The following is a 20,832-nucleotide window of genomic DNA, read 5'->3' as shown; positions in this document are numbered from 1 at the left end:
GCGGATCCCCCCGTGCCGCAGCTCCGGGACCCCCGCGCTTCATCAAACGGCGGAGGGGGGGGGGGCTTTTCCCGCCCCGCCGCCAGGGGGCGCCCGCACCGCCACCCCCCCTCCCGCGCTGTGCGTCAGTCACGTCACGTCACGTCACGTGCCGGCGGCCCCGCCCCCTGGCGGAGCGCGGCGGGTCTATGGGGAAGGCGGCGGCGCTGTGCGGCAGCGGTACCCGCGGGCTGGTCTCGTTGCTCAGCGCCGTGCCCTGCCTGGCCCGCCGGGACCTGCCGGCCATGAGCGCCGAGCCGGGCGGCCGCGGCACAGCGGCGGGGGCCGGGCAGCCCGCCGCGCCGGGCTCCGACACCTACAAGGGCTGGCTCTTCAAGTGGACCAACTACCTGAAGGGCTACCAGCGCCGCTGGTTCGTGCTCAGCAACGGGCTGCTCAGCTACTACAGGTACCGCGGGGCCTGGCGCGGAGGGCGCGGTGTCCGCCGGCCGCGGGGTGAACCCGCTGGGTGCGGGTCGTGCCTCTACTGGGATCGAATCCTTTCCCCCCGGTTGCCCGTTCCGCGCCCCCGGCTTGGGCCGCCCCGCTCAGCCCCGTCCCTCCGCCTCCCGCTGCTGCAGCGGCTGCGGCGCCCCCCCCCCCCCGCGGCCGGAGCCACCGGCGCCAGCCCGGGCACCCCCAGCCCTGCTCCGCGTTTGTCCCCTGCTGCCGCCGCGGTTCCTTCCGCCGGGGCTGGGCCGTCCCCGCGGGCTGTGCGTGGCCGTGTCCCGTGGGAAGGGGCCGTGGCGCTGGGGTTGGGGCCAGGAGGGAGGTCCCAGCGCTTCGTGGTGACTCCCAAGTCCTGCCCCGCTTCTACTGCAGGGGATGGGTTTGGGACAGGCTGTGGGGCGGTGGTGCCACAGGGACCGGGGCTGTAAGGGCTGATCCAGAGCGGTGTTGTCTTGGTGCTTTTCCTCGCCTGTCTGCGCTCAGCCGGCCAAACGTAACACCAACGTGTTGGTGTTGGAGGGGTTTGGGGGTGTTCCCCGTTGGCAGGATCCCGTTTATTCGTGTCACTGGGAGCACAAGTGCTCTGTCACCTTCGCTGTTGTGGAGTGTGTGTTGGCTCTGTTCCAGAGCATGGGTGTTAATGGTGGTTACGGCTTTATGAAATAACGCACCTCTAAAGGACCGAGCCCCCCTGAGCACGTTCAGCTCTGTAGAAGCTGCACTGAAGCTGTTTATCCTCCGGGCACAGAGTTAATCTTCTGCTCCCTTCTATGCTCCAGCCTGAAGCAGATCCTGGAGCTTGTTGTAAGGTGTTAAACCCCTGCAGCTCTCTAAAGGGACACCTGGGACCCGTTTCCTGTGGGCAGCAGCTCAGGAGGGCACTGGTGTGTTTCTCTACTTGGACTTGTTTAAATCCCACCCCAACAAGAATGCCCTGTAATGCACCTGAGAATGTGGTTCCCTCGCAGCAGTTTGGCTAATTCCCTTCTAATTGCTTCTGGTATGCTCATGCTCTTGAACTAGTCCAGGTCTGCACCAGCAGCCCTGTCTTGGGAGGGTTGGGGAAGTTGTAATGCTCCATTTGAGCCCGTGTCGGAGTATTTCTTGTTCTGTGTGGCTGCCAAGTCAGCCATGAGCAAACAAGTGGCTTTCTTCCCCAGTTACTTTAGATCGGAACGACCGGGTTTATTTTAAGGCCGTTTGATCTGTTTTAGGCTGAAACAACAAACAGAAACACCCAAGGAAAGGTTTGTGAGCAGCATGTGAAGGGGTTGGAGCTGCTCTGCATCGGGGAGCCTTCAGGAGCTGCTGGGGGAGAGCAGTGCTGGAGGTTGCTGCGCTGCCCTCTCGGCACTGGAATGTGGCTGTGAGTCAGGAGCACAGAGATACAGCACGTGGTGAAAGTTTCTCATGGAAGGAATAAAGCTTCTGTGATGCTCTTCAAAACCACTGCTCTTCACTGGTGGCCGTGCCAGCTCACACTGCTCTGTGTTGTAATTGCACCTTCTGGCTAATGACAGGAGCAAGAGAGCTCCAGGTATTGGGCTGGAGCTCTTCCAATGTGTCCTCTTCCATGTGAGCGGCCATGGGGACTGCTGCTTGTTTGACTTGAGTGCAGAGAGTTCAAGGAATGACTATGGAGAGGTCTCTTGCTGCTCTCTTGTCCCTTCTGGTTCTTTGGGCTGAGCCCAGCTCAGAAGGTGTGTGCCTGAGGTCCCTTCTGCCTGTGCTGCTGAAGGCTTTGCAGGTTCAGTGCTGCCCTCCCTGGCTTTTAACGCCTCTGTAGCGAGTCTGGGAGGTGATTGCCCTGGTAGACACCCTGACTGGTTCCTCTGCAGGCTACTGGGACTAGCTGATAGAAACCTCCCTTTGCTCATGTGCTGAAATCATCCTCATTGCATAAGCTGTGCCGTGCTGCCCGAGTGGCTCCCGGTGTGTGTTGCTGTAGTTGCAGATGAAGCTGTGGGGTTTGTTTGAGCGCTCACTGTTGAGCTTTGCTTGAGGGAGCAGCCCAACACGTTGCCTGGTGGAGATCCCTGGTGGGTTTGTTTGTTGTGGGAGTTGAGCTCAGCCCACCAGGAGCTCCCTTTGCTGTGTGTGGGCAGCAGGAGCTGCTCACTGGGGCTCTCACAGCCCCGTGTGATGCCTCTTTGCTGCCTGCTTGGTTTCACAGGGGAGTTCTGCTGAATTAAAGCTTCCAGTTAAAGTGTTTCTTTACAAATGGAGTGCATTTTTCCAACACGAGCGTGAGCAGCAGCTCAGGGAGGGGATCCTGCCCCTCTGCTGTGCTCTGGGGAGACCCCCCCTGCAGCCCTGATCCAGCTCTGGGGCAGCAGCACAAGAGGGACGTGGAGCTGTTGGAGCGAGTGCAGAGGAGGCCATGGGGATGCTGCGAGGGCTGGAGCAGCTCTGCTCTGGAGCCAGGCTGAGAGAGCTGGGCTGGGGCAGCCTGGAGAAGAGAAGGCTCCTGAAGGGGAGACCTTAGAGCAGCTCCAGTGCCTAAAGGGGCTGCAGGAAAGCTGGAGAGGGGCTTGGGACAAGGGCCTGTAGGGACAGGCCAAGGGGAATGGCTTGAACCTGCCCGAGGGGAGACTGAGCTGAGCTCTTAGGCAGAAGCTCTTCCCTGTGAGGGTGCTGAGGCGCTGGCACAGGGTGCCCAGAGAAGCTGTGGCTGCCCCATCCCTGGCAGTGCTCAAGGCCAGGTTGGACACAGGGGCTTGGAGCAAGCTGCTCCAGTGGAAGGGGTCAGAGCTGGAGGAGCTTTGAGGCCCCTTCCAACCCAAACGAGGCTGGGATTCCGTGATTCCATGGTATAAATCCTCCTGTATCTCTGTAAATCTATGAAGACATCAACTCCCACTGCCAGTGAAGCTTCCCTGCAGGTCATGTGCTTTCGCTTCGTATTCCCTGCTCTGAAGCTGTGCAGAGTGATAACAGCTGAGTAATTCTTGCAGTTTTCCCATTGCAATCCCCTGCTCTGGAGTGGTGCATGTGGCTTGGGGAGCTCCAGGAGGCACACAGCAAGGGAGCTGTGGGAAGGAGACTTCTCCTCCCTGGGTGTTCCCCAGCAGGGTCTTGGGCATTCAATTCTGAAGTAAATAATGGGGTGGAACAGGGATGGGAGGAGCTGGGGCCTCTGGGGATGGACCCATGACAAGGAGATCACTGGGGTTTTATACCCTGATGTTCTGCACCTGGCCACCACACACTGTTCATGTGCCTCTTGGTCCAGCAGTGGAATTTGGTTTGGGGTCTCCACATCCATCACTGGGTTCTTTCCTTGACTCCAGGCTGGCTGTAAATTTCCTCTTATCTGTCAGGTTGTAGCTCCTTGCTAAGAGATGCAACTCCTTCATCTCCCAGTCTGCTCTGGTCTCAAGGCCTTTGTTCCCATAGCTAAGCACAGGTCGTAGCTAAGTTTTGTCTGGGTAGGAGTGAACTTCAGCTTCCCCGTGCTCGGGCACTGCTCACACTGAGCAAACCCACCCAGTCAGCAAAGCTCAGCGGAAGGAGGTTAGTCCCAGCACTTGGACCATTGTAATGCCCTTGATTGTCCCTGTTAGGCTGGTTTTTGACCAAGGTTTGTGGCTGATTTGGAAGCCTGCAGGGCAGAGGTGATGCCTGAGATGATGCCTGTGCAGGGAGGCAGTTTCACAGGGCACAACTGCTCTACTTGACTTGCTCTTTCTGAGCTGCTCTGGCAGGCTGCCACTCCCAGAGTTATCATTAGCTGTAATGAGCCTGTCCAGGAGAATCTAATCACCTTGAACAGATAAGTGTTCTCAAGGAGATTAGAGAGGATCTTGAGGTATTAATTCATCACAGATTGACATTGGCTCTTGTGATGCTCCAGGTGAGCGCTGTCTTCTCCAAGCTGCTTTCTTAGGTTTCCAAGAGCTTGAGTTTCGTGTTGTGCTCTCTGTGGCTTTGGTCCTCAGCCCCCTTACTCAGGGGTTGGTGTTTGAAGAGCCCTCAGCAGGGGGATGCTTTAGCTGCCTTGTGTGGGTTCTGCTGGGGTGGTGCAGGGCATGGGCAGCGCGCATCCTGGGGTGAGTGCTCGGTGTTCCCCAGAGCAGCATTCTTCACTGATGTTGGTATCCAGCAGCCAACCCTTGGTGAGCGCTGTAAGGTCTGGAGTACAACACAGAGAGGCTTTGCTTGCTTCTTGCCCTGAGACTGCAGCTGAAAGCTGAGGTGGTGGGATCAGGAAGGAGCTTGGGAACTGCTTCCACTGCTGGAGACGTGGAGGAGTTGAGGGTGTGCAGAAGAGACCTCTGAGAGCCTCTGACCCAGGGCCCTGCAGCCAGGATGCTGAGGTTTGAATGCCTCTGAGGTATGAGGTTATGCAGCCTCAGGGGGACCCTGTTCAGTGCTGGACAACCCTCAGGGGTAAAAGGTTTCCTTCTATTTGGTTTGTATGTTATAAAATGAGGAGAGAGATGCTTTCCTAGAATGGTTTCTGTAATAGCTGGTCCCTCTGCGGGCATAGGAGCAGCTGAGTATCAGTGAATCCCAGTGCCAGCGCCTCAGCACCCTCACAGGGAAGAGCTTCTGCCTAAGAGCTCAGCTCAGTCTCCCCTCCGGCAGGTTCAAGCCACTCCCCTTGTCCTGTCCCTACAGGCCCTTGTCCCAAGCCCCTCTCCAGGTTTCCTGCAGCCCCTTTAGCTATTGGAAGGATGTCCTATCCTCTGCTGGCCATCCTTGGGGTGCTGGAGCACGCAGGTTTTAAGGACAGCCCCATAGCTGCGCGGTGACTTTGAGCTCCTTGTTTTACACAGTCTCTGTTCCCTCTCACCCTGTTTTCACCTGACGCTCACTTTATCCCCATGGCACTTTCTGTCCATTCTTGTTCATCCTTTGCCTGTTTCTGAGGAGCCTCCTCTCTGTCACTGGGGACACGGTGCTTGCCCAGCTCCAGCCAGGCCTGGCACATCCCAGCAGCACAACTATCAACTATCTTGATGCTTTATTTCCACCCATACAATCTCAAATGTACTGATCCAAATGCTTCATTTGATGGAACTGTAGCAAAGCAACTGGTTTGTCCCGTGCAGTGCTGAAGCTTTGAGTGGGGCAGTACCTTTGAGTGTGGCTCTGTGCAGAGTGACCCCAGCCTGTCTTGCTGCCTCAAGGTGATGTGCACTGTGAGCTGTCACACTGCAGCTCCTGAAGCATGTTTGTGGGCTCAGCTGCTGGGGTGTTTATGGAGAGGAAGGTGCCTCTCTCCCTTCTGGGCTCAGTTGCTCCAGCTTTAGTTGCTGGAGAACCTGTTGGTGTGGTTCCACCTTTGCTGCAGCCTTTGTCCCGTCCTCTGCAGGGGCAGGGGAAGGTCGGTGCTCTGGTCCTGTGCTGCTCCCTATGTGCTGGTGCTGGGTCAGCTCTGCCTGTCGCAGCCCAGGGCTGTGGGGTGGCTGCTGCTCCCCTCTGACACTGCCATCACCCTGGGGCTGTGTCCATTGGCATGACTTAACCCCTGCACACCGAGGTGATGGCATCGCTGCCCTGCGGCTGTAGCTCCTATGCCTGTTCTTTGCCAGGGTAATAGGAATTCAGCTGTGACCCTGCTTGCTCCAGTTACAGGTTTCAGTTTGTGCCACAGTGAATCACTGGTGAAGGAGCTGAGCCTTCTTGTCAGAAGTAATGTGAGAAACCTGCAGGGTTTTCCCTTGCAGTAACCCTTTAACCTACCCGAGCTCCTCAAGAGGAGTTTCCAGCCAGCAGTGTGCAGGGTTCATTGCTCCTCAAGTACCTCCGCTTCCGTCACCTGCAGGTTGATTCCTATTTTGCAGCAAGTCAGACCATTATGTTTCCTGTATTGTTCTGTGCCTTACATGAATTGCATTGGAATGTGCTTGGGTGATTTGAGGTAACTTTGGCATGTGGTGATAGCAGAACCCTTTGCTTCGTGTAGATCTGCTGCTCGTGGCCAGCAGCTCTGTCATCACCCTGAGATGGTAGCAGCCCCAGGCTGCTCTCAGAGGGCAGGAGCTCGTCCTGCTGCAACAGCCTGAAGGTTTATCCCCTAAATGGGACAGTGCTCCAAAACCTGAGCTCACTGCACGTGTAACGTTCCCGTCAGGTCGTCTTCCTGATGCTGTTCAATTCTTGCAATCATTCCTGTGGCACATTGGAAGGGATCGTGCTACACTTGGTACCACCCTTGGTTTAGGGTGAAAAGCGTGTTTAATGGTGACCGATTCGTGGGTTGGTGTCTGAGGGCGGCAGGATGCTCAGCAGGATTAGGGATGGAGGATAACAAAGCTGGATGTGCTGCTTGCTGTGTGTGTGGTCAGTGACTGCTGACTCACACAGGCCAGTGCTGAGCCTTCAGGAGATGCAGGAATCAACCTCACAAGTAAAGATGCAAACTGAAAGCGTGGTACCACGGGGCAGACATGAGTCCATTGGCAGTGGCAGCAATGGGGTAAGAGCACAACAAATGTTCTGTATCCTGGGCTGCATCCCTAGAGCATGAGCAGCAGCTTAGCGAGGGGATCCTGCCCCTCTACTCTCGTGAGATCCCCCTTGCAGAACTGTGTGCAGTGCTGGTGTCCCCAACACAGGGACATGGAGCTGTTGGAGCAGGGCCAGAGGAGGCCATGAGGATGAGCAGGGCCTGCAGCACCTCCTCTATGGAATCAGGCTGAGAGCACTGGGGCTGTTCAGCCTGGCGAAGAGAAGCTGTGTGGAGACCCCAGAGCAGCTTCTACTGTCTGAAGGGGGCTACAAGGATGCTGGAGAGGGACTGTTCATTAGGAACTGTAGTGACAGGACAAGGGGTGATGGGTTCAGACTGAAACAGGGGAAGTTCAGGTTGGAGATAAGGCAGAAGCTCTTCCCTGTGAGGGTGCTGAGGTGCTGGCACAGGGTGCCCAGAGAAGCTGTGGCTGCCCCATCCCTGGCAGTGCTCAAGGCCAGGTTGGACACAGGGGCTTGGAGCAAGCTGCTCCAGGGGAAGGGGTCCCTGCCCATGGCAGGGGTTGGAACTGGAGGAGCTTTAAGGTCCCTTCCAACCCAAACCATTCTTTGATTCTGAATGTCCTCCTTGGTCCTATTCCAGGCACTCACAGGACTCACATCACCTTTGCAAGCCTGGGCTTGCTCCAAAGCTGTTTGGCAAGGTGGCACGTTCCTCTCTGTCTTCCTGGCCTCCTGCTGTCACCAGGTGATGTTCTCATCCCTGTGTGACATTGCAGGATTGCTAGGTCTGCTGCTGCTTGCAACTTTCATTGTGGAGCAGACAGGGCTGCACAGAGATGGAATGTTTGCAGGGTAAGAGCATTGGCTAGCTTGTGTGTGTTAAGAGAGGAATTATCACATGTGTCTGCCCTGCATCCAGCAGTCCTGCTGTGCACAGTCGCAAACTGCTGTGGGTGTGAGGGAGCTTTAAAGTTCCCTCATAGGTTTCCTGCAGCCCCTTTAGGCACTGGAGCTGCTCTAAGGTCTCCCCTTCAGGAGCCTTCTCTTCTCCAGGCTGCCCCAGCCCAGCTCTCTCAGCCTGGCTCCAGAGCAGAGCTGCTCCAGCCCTCGCAGCATCCCCATGGCCTCCTCTGCACTCGCTCCAACAGCTCCAGGTTCCTCTTGTGCTGCTGCCCCAGAGCTGGATCAGGGCTGCAGGGGGGGTCTCCACAGAGCGCAGCAGAGGGGCAGGATCCCCTCCCTGAGCTGCTGCTCTGCATGCACAAGGTCTTTGTTCCCAGGCTGTCAGTCTGTATGGCTGTGGAGCACGGTGGCTGTGTGCTCTGCTAAAGCACAGCACGCTGCTGCTCTCCCTGGCCTGCCTCTCAGGTGTGGTACCAGGGCTGCAGCAGAGCTGCTTGGGAGGACACTGAGCCTCCTGCTGCTGGGCACACGCTCAGGGCACTGGGTGATGCTGGGCTGTGTTGCAGAGCACAGTGTCAGGCTCTTCCCAGCTGGTTTGATGCTCTGTGCCCAGCCCTTGTCCCAGCACAGGATTAGAGTGTTTGCACAGCACAGGAGATCCATGGCAACTCCTTCACTGGTGCTGGGAACCTGCAGGGCTTTGGACGTGTCTCTTTTCCTGTGAAGTGCACAGGGGTGGCTCCACCAACTTTTTCTTTCAGGTCTTCAGCAACTGTCAGGAGTGATGGCTCTGCTTGGAAGCGTGTGAAAAGCACCCCGGTGCCAGCCTGGAGGATGGGGTGAGTTTGGGTGTATTGGGCTGCAGAATGGACATGGGTGATGGAGATGTGCTTGTGCCAGTCAGACAGACATCATCCTTACCTCCACATGGATTGTGCATGAGGGGAGGTGATGTGGTTAGAGAAGAACCTTTTTGGCTTAAAAATCATCTGGTTGTCTTCATGGCCTCCTCTGGACCTGCATGAGTGAGTGCAGGGTGGGCCATGGAGATGCTGCGAGGGCTGGAGCAGCTCTGCTCTGGAGCCAGGCTGAGAGAGCTGGGCTGGGGCAGCCTGGAGAAGAGAAGGCTCCTGAAGGGGAGACCTTAGAGCAGCTCCAGTGCCTAAAGGGGCTGCAGGGAACCTGGAGAGGGGCTTGGGACAAGGGCCTGTAGGGACAGGCCAAGGGGAATGGCTTGAACCTGCCCGAGGGGAGACTGAGCTGAGCTCTTAGGCAGAAGCTCTTCCCTGTGAGGGTGCTGAGGCGCTGGCACAGGGTGCCCAGAGAAGCTGTGGCTGCCCCATCCCTGGCAGTGCTCAAGGCCAGGTTGGACACAGGGGCTTGGAGCAAGCTGCTCCAGTGGAAGGGGTCCCTGCCTGTGGCAGGGGTTGGAGCTGGAGGAGCTTTAAGGTCCCTTCACCTCAAATCAGGCTGGGACTGTGTGACTGTGGAGGTGATGAGCAGCAGGCGGGTGCCAGCTGAGCCTGCAGCTGGTTCAGTGTTAGTGAAGTGTTGGAGCCTGTGGTTTGCAGCCCCGTTTGGAGGCACTGGGAGGTGGCTGCTCAGTGGTGATGTGTCAGGGCTGTGCACTTCGCAATCGCATCCTTTGTTTCTCAAGGACTGAGACCCTCCAGCTTTGCTCTTCCCAGTGTGTGTGTTCCTGTGACTGAAGCTGGATTCTGTTTATCCACTTTCATTACTGCCATGCTCCCTCTGAGGGGTTCCCAGGAGAGCTTATGGAGCACAGAGCACTGCAGGTTTTAGTGTGTGCTCTGGTGAAACTAAGCTGTGCCTTTATTTTATCCAAGTAGGATTGTTCCTGTCCTTGCTGATGGGGTCTGTGTTGGGAAGGTCGCTGGGCACCCCAGCTATGAATGTCTCTTTGGTGTCATTTTTATAAGCAGGAGGGAGTAGAGTGCTCAAGCCAACAGCCAGTTTGTGGTGGTACAGAAGGTGACCTGCGTGCTGTGTAAGCTATGTGGTGCATGCTTGGTGTGCTGTCAGCTTACGGTACCTTCATGGGCTTGGGACAGCACATGGGACCCCCTTGGGAAGCTGGTGTGGTGCTGCTGCTGCTCGTGGTGGCCATACCCTGCCAAGGATGGGGTAGGAGTAACCAATATGTGGCTTCCTAGTTAGTGTGTAGTGTCTGAACAGAGCAGCTGAGGTTTGCTTTGGAGATGTGACACCACATTAGTCCTGGTATTTGCTTTATAATGTGTTTATTAACGGGTGAGTGCAGCACAGCCGGGCTCTGGATGACAGCAAATGTGGCAGAGAGGAGGCACGTCTGGGTTGCAGAGGGACTGTGGCAGGCAGGGGAAACAGGGCGATGGATCCTTGTGATGTTCAGCAGTGGCAGATGCAGCCCTGCCCTGGCCTGAAGGCAGAAGAGCCCTTGGTGGGTCCATGGGGACACCAAGGGGCTGTGAAGGGACTGCAGTGTCTCTGGCTGCGTTAGCATGGTGAGAGAAGGGACCATGCCCTCTGCTCAGCCCATCAGGGCTGGGGGTCTGCTGTGGGGTCCCCTGGAGTGATGGAGAGGAGGTGAAGGTTTGATTGCTGCCCATGGTGGGAGTGTGTGGAGAGGACACAGCTCTGCTTGTGATGGGGTGAGGCAATGGGCTGGTACCAGAGCATGGGAATCCTACATGGGCACAAGGAAACGTGTTTTAATCGGGAGTGGGGGCTGAGAACTGGGGTGGGGGCTGGAGAGGTGAAGGAAACTCCTGGCTATATTCAAGCTATGGCTAGACAGGGTCCTGAGCAGCCTCATCTGGTTGCTCCTGGGGAGGAGAATGGCCCTGCGGTGCCTCCAGCCCTGGATGAAGGGCTGTTCTGTCAGTCCTTGGTTTCGGATGCTTGAAGCTTGGTAAGTTTACCTTCACTGTTTGGGTACTGATGGAGGGTGAAGAGAAACCACATCACATCTATGGCTTGCCCTGGCAGTGCCAGGAGTGAAGGTGGTTCCTGTGTGTGGCATTGACTCCCTTGTTCCATGGCAATCTGGATTGAGGGAAGGACAGCCTGAGGCTTGGAAGTCAGTACAAGTGCACCTCTGAAAGGCACATGTTCAAGGCCAGGTTGGACACAGGGGCTTGGAGCAAGCTGCTCCAGTGGAAGGGGTCCCTGCCTGTGGCAGGAGTTGGAGCTGGAGGAGCTTTAAGGTCCCTTCCAACCCAAACCAGGCTGGGACTCGGTGATTCTATAGATGTTTGGTCTTCAATATGTTCTACGTTAAAGCTGTGCAGCAGAAGCCATCTCTTGGGCTGTGGGGAGGCTTCAGAAGGCAGCATTCCTTGTGGTCAATACCTGTTTCCAGAGGTGTAAGTGTCCTCCTGTGACACCGCACTGGGGTGTGTATGAGTGCACCGGGAGCTGCAGAGCCCCGCAGCGAGCATCCCCCTGCTTTTCCTGCTCCCCTTCCATGTGTTCTGCCCTGGCACGGTGCTGCTGCCCCTGTGTTTGCAGGCTCCCTGCTCGCCCCGGCCGCTTCACAATGTGCTGCTGACAAACAGCATCGCCTTTGTTGTGTGCCAGCAGCGGGGCTGGGGCTGGGGCTGGGGCTGGAGCTGTCGGAGCCGCTCGATGGCTGCTGCGGAAATGGAAATGGATGCTGCTGAGCCTGAGCTCTATAAATAAACTGTTCCTGCCCCGAGACGGGAACTGCTGGACACGGGCGCTCGGTCAGAGGGGTCTGGTGCCCTTTATGGAGCACCAGGGCCTGGAGCCGCACTGGGGCTGTGGGACCTGCTGGGGAAATCCTGCTGCTGCCCCAGACCCCAGCAGAGGCGTCTGACCCGGCAAAGCGCCTGCTTGGGCAGAGGCTGGTTCTGCTCTTCAGCAGCTGCTTTGTCTTCATGGCACTTGTACAGCAGCCCCTGCACTGCACCTGGGCTCCCCAAAGCAGCTGCTGAGATCACAGAATCCCAGCTTGGTTTGGGTTGAAGGGAGCTTAAAGCTCCTCCAGCTCCAACCCCTGCCACAGGCAGGGACCCCTTCCACTGGAGCAGCTTGCTCCAAGCCCCTGTGTCCAACCTGGCCTTGAGCACTGCCAGGGATGGGGCAGCCACAGCTTCTCTGGGCACCCTGTGCCAGCGCCTCAGCACCCTCACAGGGAAGAGCTTCTGCCTAAGAGCTCAGCTCAGTCTCCCCTTGGGCAGGTTCAAGCCATTCCCCTTGGCCTGTCCCTACAGGCCCTTGTCCCAAGCCCCTCTCCAGGTTTCCTGCAGCCCCTTTAGGCACTGGAGCTGCTCTAAGGTCTCCCCTTCAGGAGCCTTCTCTTCTCCAGGCTGCCCCAGCCCAGCTCTCTCAGCCTGGCTCCAGAGCAGAGCTGCTCCTCTCCTATAAAGAACTGGCCAGCAGTGACTCTGACTGCAGTGCTAGCGATGCTGTTGTGGTGCCAGCTTTGCCTGCATGGAGGAGAGGGATGGGGTAGCAGCTTGTGGAGCAGGTGTGGTGCCCTGTGCAGCGCTGTCTGTGAGCCTGGTCCTGGTGCCTGACTGTCCCCAGAGGGGCAGGGGACAGGTCTGGGCTGTGCTGAAGCAGTTGGGATGTTTCTGCATTGGAAAGCTCTGAGCAGCTCCTGGTGCCGCAGGAGTTGTCTTGCACCACATGCCCTGGAATAGCACTGAGAGTCTGGTGTGAGCTGTTGGGAAACTGGCTTCAAGCTGAAACTCACCCCAGCAGGGCCCTGGGGAGGTCACTGCCGTCGCCTGCCCTCTTGGCCACACATTTAACTCCTGCGGTCCTGGTGACCCACACTCGTGTCCACAGACAGCATCTCTCCAAAGCAGTGATCCCATAGCACATGTGTGTCATGGATCCCTAAGGGGAGTTCCTGGAATAACCTACAGATGGGTATTCCCATGTGCAGGCTCGGGGAATGGGGTGTCCCTAGTGCCAGGAGTGGTCCCACTGTCCTCCTGCACTTCCCTTGTGCAGGTGGATGCAGACACATGCTGTCACCTCGGGCTAGCTTGGGGCTGTTTGAGTTCAGTGACAAATTACAGCATGCATTGTAATATTACATCTGATTGATATTGTATTACTGGTAATACATATGACATGGTACAGTGGATGTGATACAGCGTGAAGTAATTCTATCATGCATACACATCTATCTATATAAACTCTCAGAGTAACACCTTGTTCTAGTCTTTGTAACTTTCTTCTGTGCTTCAACCCTGATTGCCTTGAGCTGCCCCTGAGGAGCTGTGTTCATCCCTGTAGGCTGATGGGATGGAGATGGGACTGGTCAGGAAGAGGCCTTGAAGCATTTGTGCTTAAAGTCTGGCTTTGGGCATTGGGTCCTGCAGGTGACACAGCTGAGAATCACGGAGTCACAGCTTGGTGTGGCTTGGAGGGACCTTAAAGCTCCTCCAGCTCCAACCCTGCCACAGGCAGGGACCCCTTCCACTGGAGCAGCTTGCTCCAAGCCCCTGTGTCCAACCTGGCCTTGAGCACTGCCAGGGATGGGGCAGCCACAGCTTCTCTGGGCACCCTGTGCCAGCGCCTCAGCACCCTCACAGGGAAGAGCTTCTGCCTAAGAGCTCAGCTCAGTCTCCCCTTGGGCAGGTTCAAGCCATTCCCCTTGGCCTGTCCCTACAGGCCCTTGTCCCAAGCCCCTCTCCAGGTTTCCTGCAGCCCCTTTAGGCACTGGAGCTGCTCTAAGGTCTCCCCTTCAGGAGCCTTCTCTTCTCCAGGCTGCCCCAGCCCAGCTCTCTCAGCCTGGCTCCAGAGCAGAGCTGCTCCAGCACTCGCAGCATCCCCATGGCCTCCTCTGCACTCGCTCCAACAGCTCCAAATCCCTCTTGTGCTGTTGCCCCAGAGCTGGATGCAGGGTGCTCAGTGTCTCTCCAGAGTGGGGATGTGTCAGGTATCTCCAGCAGTGGTTTTCTAAGGCCCTTTGAGCACCTGCAGTGTTTGATCCCAGAGGACTCCCCATCTGAAGCATGGGTCACTAAGCAGTTAACTCTCAGTTTCTATGTTATGGAAGCTCTTGGCATCTCTAGTGACTGACAAGCTGCTGCCAAAGTTTATTTTTTGGGTTGTGTCGTAAGGAATGGGAAAGATCTTACCCTGTGTCCCCCTGCCCCATGCACTCACATTGCAGACATGCTTTAATAGCCTGCTCACAGTTTCCCCTCTCTGCTTCATCAGTCCTTCCTTATGGAACCAAACACTGTTCACTGGATCGCTGACCCCTGCATGCCTCAGAGCATGGCCTTGGAGGCTCACTGATCCCTTCGTAAGTAATGGAGAACCTGGAGTTACCTTCTGCACATACAGAAGTGTTTCCATTCTCAGGTTCACGCTCCCTCCTCTGCTCAGCCAGGGGTAGCAGTTTCATGACCCCTAACCAGCAACTTGATTCTGGTGTGGAAGGGAGGGAGCTGCCAAAGCTGACCTCTGAAGAAGCAGGATGTGCAGAGGGGAAGGCTGGACCCGTGTCTCTGCTTCTGCTGAGTCAGCTTGCTCCTAGCCCCATGCAGGGGCAGTGGTGTGGTGCAGGAGGGCTGTGTGTGTGGTGTCACCCCAGCATGGAGAGCTGCTCCTGCCGGCTCAGCAAGGAGCTGGGTCACCTTGGGGAGCACGTGAAGCTGCTCGCCCACGGCAGCGGCCTCCAGAGCTCTGCTGGTGCCCTGTTAACAGGGCTCGTGCCCTTATCAGCTGGGGCCACCCCCAGCCTCTGCACAGGGGAGAGGAGATAGCACGGCTGGGAGGGGGGGCACGGGGTGCTCTCGGTAACTGGGTTTGGGTTTTGGGTTTTTAACTTTATGTTTTCAATTGTTTCATAAATGACCAAACAGGAGTCCCTTTGTCAGACCTTGTCCTGCCCTGCTGCTGACTTATTTTCACCTTATCACAGCTGAGTTTTTGTAGTCACAGCCTGGTGTGGGTTGAAGGGACCTTAAAGCTCGTCCAGCTCCAACCCCTGCCACGGGCAGGGACCCCTTCCACTGGAGCAGCTTGCTCCAAGCCCCTGTGTCCAACCTGGCCTTGAACACTGCCAGGGATGGGGCAGCCACAGCTTCTCTGGGCACCCTGTGCCAGCGCCTCAGCACCCTCACAGGGAAGAGCTTCTGCCTAAGAGCTCAGCTCAGTCTCCCCTCGGGCAGGTTCAAGCCATTCCCCTTGGCCTGTCCCTACAGGCCCTTGTCCCAAGCCCCTCTCCAGGTTTCCTGCAGCCCCTTTAGGCACTGGAGCTGCTCTAAGGTCTCCCCTTCAGGAGCCTTCTCTTCTCCAGGCTGCCCCAGCCCAGCTCTCTCAGCCTGGCTCCAGAGCAGAGCTGCTCCAGCCCTCGCAGCATCCCCATGGCCTCCTCTGCACTCGCTCCAACAGCTCCAGGTCCCTCTTGTGCTGCTGCCCCAGAGCTGGATCAGGGCTGCAGGGGGGGTCTCCCCAGAGCACAGCAGAGGGGCAGGATCCCCTCCCTGAGCTGCTGCTCACACTCTGGGGGTGCAGCCCAGCATATGGGGGAGGTCTGGGCTCAAGTGCTCACTGTGGGTCATGGGGAGCTTCTCCTCACCCAGTGCTGTATCTCTGTGCTTCCCAAAGAGAAAACCGTACCTCTAAGTGAGCTGGATGAAGGTTATTTATCAGAAGTATGTGCTCCTCCCAGCACTGCAGTGCAGGACAAGGCTCTGCGCTCATCCCGGATGCTCTGGGCCATAAAGGTTTAATGCAACATCTCACAAGCCCGTTTTGCCGGTGTCAGCACTTTGAGGTTGGAGGCATCTTCATGTACCAGTGAGTCATGGAAAACTCACTGCTGGCAAAGCATGCAGATGTATGAGGTGGTCTGGTCAGGGAAGAGCTGTGAAGTCCACATTGCTGCACTTACTGCATCCCTGTGTTTCTAGGGGAGGTTTAGTCAGGTCACCCCTAAATCCTTCCTTGAGCAGCACTGTTTGAGGCTCTGCAGTGCTGGGTCCTTGGGGCGTTTAGGGACTTAACCCAGCCTCAGCTTGCGAGCCTGCTGGATGGGTTGGGGGGGGGGCAGTTCCTGTGCTGTGGGATGAGGATCACAGCTGGAATTGCAGGCTTTGTCCCTGGAACCTGAGCGTTCCTAATCTGTGCCCATCCTGACTGTGGCCAGCGTCGGATTAGTTGGCCTTTAAATAGCACTAAATCGGGTGTTTCTGCAGCAATCTCAGCGCAGCACTTGGCCATATGCTTGTTTGGGGTTGCTTTGTGATGTGGTAGGTTTGGTGAAGGCAAAAAGAGGAAGGAAAACAACATGATCCGAGCTCTTTGTCACGTGGAGCCTGTGGTTTGTGCGAGCCGAAGCAGCTGGGGATGTGCTGACAGGGAACGCTGCTCGCTGCCCGAGCCACGCGCCCGCTTCCTCCGGGGCATTTGTGTGCTGGCATTGAGTCAGCATCAAAACCCTTCCTCCTTGAACCAGGGGGGGATTGGTGTGCGTGCTGCCACCCCCTAACTGCAGGCACGTGGGTGTTGGGCCTCAACAGGAACCCAGTTTTAAAGTGCTATTTGGGATTGCTCATGCCTGAAAGCACATGCGGAGGTCACTGGCTGCGTGCTCCGGTTGTTCTGACCAAAGGATGTGCAAAACCCAGTTCACGGGACACACACCATGGGGTGCTCTGCAGTTGGGTGTCTGTAACGTGCGCTGCAGGGGTGTTTTAGATGTGCAGGGCAGGGTGAGGATGGAGCACCAGGTCTCAGTGTGGAGGAGCTGCTGGGGCTCAGAGCACCCTGAGCACTGGTGGCACAGTGCTGGAAGCTGCTGGGGTGCTGGTGGTGGCACAACAGCCCTTTGTCACTGGGGTGAGATGGGGAGCGTGGCTCCTGTCCCTGTGCTGTGGCACCGCTGGTGTGCCTGGGGCATGGAGAGCTCCACCTCACCCCGGTTAGGCTGTGAATTCCCTGTGGGAACCCTTGTGCATCGTCCACAGCCGGTCTGTGCCTTGTGGAAGGCGAGCAGAGAGCAACATCCCATGGGAAGAGCCCTGCTCCATTGGTGCCAGGGCACCAATGGCTTTTCCTGCACCACAAAGGCTTGTGGCCGCCTCATCTTCTGCGTGGTCCTGACTCCTGGTAATGGACCCAAATCCCTTGGGAGAAATTGTCATACTCCGTTAAGAGGGGGATCAGCCTGATGGCCCCTGTGCTGCCTGCTCTGCAGCATCTTAACGGAGAAAGGTGCTGAAAGCATTGCAAAGCATTGCTCTTCCACATCCAGCGCTATCTCCTCTTCTGTCCCCATCTCCTGCCTTGCCCAGTTCTGCTGATTTTGTATCCCTGTCCTTCATTTCTGGCCCTGCCTCTGCCTGCAGCAGCCTCTGCAGCTTCTAAAGGTATTTCCCAGTCTTGCAGCTGGTAGAAAGATTTCTCTGTGGCTGCAGGGTCCTTCACTTAGTCCATGAGATGATGTTTTCCAGTCTGATGGGAAAGTGGGATGGATAAGGTGGTTTCAACTTAAACCATGAAGATACAAAAGGAAGAATAGGTGTTAGTCTCTGAGCTAGGAGAGGTGGGTGGTGGAAGCAGCAGTGAAGTGTCCGCTGGGAAGCTTCCAGCTTCCTCCCAGGTGCTGGGCTGATTCCCAGAGCATGAGCAGCATGAGCCCCTCTGCTCTGCTCTTCTGAGACCCCACTTGCAGCACTGTGTGCAGCGCTGGTGGGCCCAGCACAGGATGGACATGGAGCTGTTGGAGCCAGTCCAGAGGAGGCCACGAGGATGAGCAGGGGCTGCAGCACCTCCTGTATGGAGCCAAGCTGAGAACATTGAGGCTGTTTGGCCTGGAGAAGAGAAGCTGCGTGGAGAGCTCAGAGCAGCTTCCAGTGTGTGAAGGGGGCTACAAGGATGCTGGAGAGGGACTCTTCATCAGGGACTGGAGCGATAGGATGAGGGGTGATGGGTTCAGACTGAAGCAGGGGAAGTTCAGGTTGGAGATAAGGCAGAAGCTCTTCCCTGTGAGGGTGCTGAGGCGCTGGCACAGGGTGCCCAGAGAAGCTGTGGCTGCCCCATCCCTGGCAGTGCTCAAGGCCAGGTTGGACACAGGGGCTTGGAGCATGCTGCTCCAGTAGAAGGGGTCCCTGCCTATGGCAGGGGTTGGAATTGAATGGATGAGCTTTAAGGTCCCTTCCAACCCAAACCAGGCTGGGATTCCATGATCTATGATCCTGTGATTTCCTCTCTTGCACAGGGGACAGGAGTTAAGAAGTGTTTTTTTGGCTGAACTTCTGAATGTTTCCAGGTCTCTGAATACCTGAGAATGTGGAGGCAGAGATGAGATCCCAGTGAATCAGGTATGGGGTGGTAAGAGGGGTCAAACATCTACACTTTGGCTGCTAGAAAATGGCCTTCATGCTGTGTGCAGGGTTAATGGGAATGAAATATCCTGTTGGACAAACCTGGGCTTGGGAGCTGTGCAGGTTCCTGGATTAAATGCCTGGATTGAGATGTTGGTAGAAATGGCATCAGTGAGAGGCTCAGCTGGGGGATGCTTTGAGCTGTTTATAGCTGGGTGTCCTCTGTGATGTACCACTTGATCACCACACCACCCACGTTTAAATGAGCCTCGATGTGCATTTGGGTTTTTTTCTTGTAGTTACAACACTGCATTTCACCATTACATCCATAGAACAGTTTGGGTTGGAAGAGACCTTCAAAGCTCATCTAGTTCCCACCTGCTGCAATGGGCAGGGACATCGTCAACTAGAGCAGGCTGCTCAGAACCACATCCAGCCTGGCCTGGAATGTCTCTAGGGATGGAGCATCCATCACCTCTGGGAAACCAGTGCCTCATTGACCACCCTCATTGTAAAGGATTTCTTCCTTGTGTGATGCAGGGTCTTGGACCACTGTGCTTTGCAGGGTGATGCTCTTCCACTTTGCTCTGCAGAGGAACCCTCTGGGCTCCTGGCTGGGATGTGCTCTGCTGCTCCCGAGCTGCCAGTGCGGGGACTTCCCTTTCCCTATGGGATGTGCTGTTGGGAAGCTGGAGCAGCTGCAGGACCAGGGCTCCCTCTCTAACTGGGGCCTTGCCTCCTGGCTGTGCTGCTTTGCAGCCCATGTGCTGCCCTGTGCGTGTCTCTTGCCATGCTCTCTTCTGGATAGATCAGGATGGAAACGCTCATCCTCATCATCTCTGAGAGAACTGATGCAGCCGCCGGTGGTGTTCACCTGGTGGCGTGTGAGTGCTCAGCTTAAGGGGATGCTGGGCTGCCTGGGTTCGGGACTGCAGCGAGGGCAGCAGGAGGGGGGTGTTGGGGTGGGTGGCACAGTTGTCTTGCTGCAGCACCCTTCAGTTCTTGGGCTCTGAGGTGTGAGTGGGGTCCTTGAGCTGCTTTGACACCAGAGGTGCACCGGCAGCTCCAGGCCAATGCGTTCATCAGCCTCACCCTCCCCAGATCTCCCAGTGTGCTGGGGGGGGGGGTGCCCTGCAGTGCTGGGTTTGTGCTGGAATGGTGCAGCCTTTCCTTCTGGCTGTGCTGGTGTTGGGGTTGGGGTTGGGGTGTGATCTGCAGCCCTGCAGAAGCCTGGGTCCATAATTGTGTTGACATAGGGCAGCCAAAAGCTCCTCGAGGTCTGGGATCTGTGTCCAGCTTCATACCATAGCCAGAAGCTCTTCCCTGTGAGGGTGCTGAGGCGCTGGCACAGGGTGCCCAGAGAAGCTGTGGCTGCCCCATCCCTGGCAGTGTTCAGGTTGAACACAGGGGCTTTCCCTGGGCTGTGTTGATCGACCCACCCGAAGCACAGGAGCTGCAGGGACCGGCTGTTGTGGTGGTGCTGGAGAGGCTGTTCCTCACCTACGCTCTAAACCCAGGCGTGGGCAGGAAGCTTTGTAAAGCATCAGCTGCCTGGTGTGAGCTGTGACAGCTCAAGAGAGCACTGAGGGATGGAACCCCCCTGCGAGGCTGCACAGCAGCAGCACCAGCAGCAGCAGGTTTCCCTGTGAGTGCCATTTAAACTGGAATGGTTCCTGGCTGGCAGACAGGGAGCAGGCAGCTCAGGGACAACCTGGAGAAGCCTGGCGTGTCTGGCGGTGCCTGCTGCCAGCGCTGCAGTCACAGCAGTTCCTGTTCAAACACTGGGTGCTGCTCTCCCTAGGGAAGGATGCTCGGGTGGCTGCTTGGGAACGTGCTGGCTCCAGCATCCCTGCTCTCACCAGGGTGGATTCCCCAAAGTGTGTGGTCAGAGGCCTTGGAGGTTCAGGTGCAGCCTCTCATGGATGTGCCCAAATGTGCTTGTGGAGCAGCCATGGGGAGCAAAACCCCTGGGTGAAGGATGTGCAGGAATAGAACAGGAGGCCTTGGGTGCTGCTCACCCTGTGGTCACCGAGGCTGTCAGGGGAGGTGGGTATGGACACAGGTTTGAGCCCTTCAGTGACCTCTTCACTGCAGAGCAAGTGGCTGGGAGAGTGGTAAGATGGGGATTTAGCATTGAAGGTGTAGGCACTGGAGCTGCTCTAAGGTCTCCCCTTCAGGAGCCTTCTCTTCTCCAGGCTGCCCCAGCCCAGCTCTCTCAGCCTGGCTCCAGAGCAGAGCTGCTCCAGCACTCGCAGCATCCCCATGGCCTCCTCTGGCCTCGCTACAGCAGCTCCATCGTAGCAGACAAATCCTAGGAGCATCCATCGTGCTTCCTTGCTGTACGTGAGCGGTGGCTGGGAGCAGGGTGTGAGCTCTGGAGCTCCCCATTTCTTGCTGTACCCTCTTAACTTCCCACAGAGCCACACAGCTGTAATTAACATATCCCTGTGAGCATCGTGCCAGTATCTGCAGGTAAATGTTGGGCTGTTGTGATATAGCTGAAAGCAAAGCTGTGGAGCTGAGAGATGAAACCCAGCTTATTCTGTACATCCCCCCCTCTTCCCTTGGCTCTGTTTATCAGTCTGTCTTCAGAGCTCTTACAAAGGAGTTTCAGGGTTTTATATATAGAAAGATGTCTTGGAGCATCTTTTGCATAGCGCTGGCGGCCTGAGCAGCCTCAGAACTGGAAAGCAGGGCTTTA

The 20,832-nt window shown here is 56.8% G+C and overlaps 1 protein-coding gene across 2 annotated transcripts in view; it reads left to right on the top strand.

The window, feature by feature from the left end:
* The first annotated feature begins 188 nt into the window (after positions 1-188).
* OSBP2 (oxysterol binding protein 2) overlaps positions 189-20,832 on the top strand; it is a 77,725-nt gene continuing 57,081 nt past the window's right edge. The window contains exons 1-2 of one of the 2 annotated variants that reach the window (XM_061370462.1): positions 189-448; positions 8,574-8,651. In XM_061370462.1, coding sequence (XP_061226446.1) covers positions 189-448; positions 8,574-8,651 — 338 coding nt within the window. The remainder of the gene's footprint in view (positions 449-8,573; positions 8,652-20,832) is intronic. The other variant, XM_061370464.1, reaches the window with a different exon arrangement.

This window comes from Neopsephotus bourkii, unplaced genomic scaffold, assembly GCF_033783945.1.
Source record: "Neopsephotus bourkii isolate Nb327-2 ecotype Australia unplaced genomic scaffold, CSIRO-AGI_Nbou_v1 NB_1542, whole genome shotgun sequence".
NCBI classification, from domain to species: Eukaryota; Metazoa; Chordata; class Aves; order Psittaciformes; family Psittacidae; genus Neopsephotus; species Neopsephotus bourkii.
This window is presented reverse-complemented; position numbering and strand designations above follow the sequence as displayed.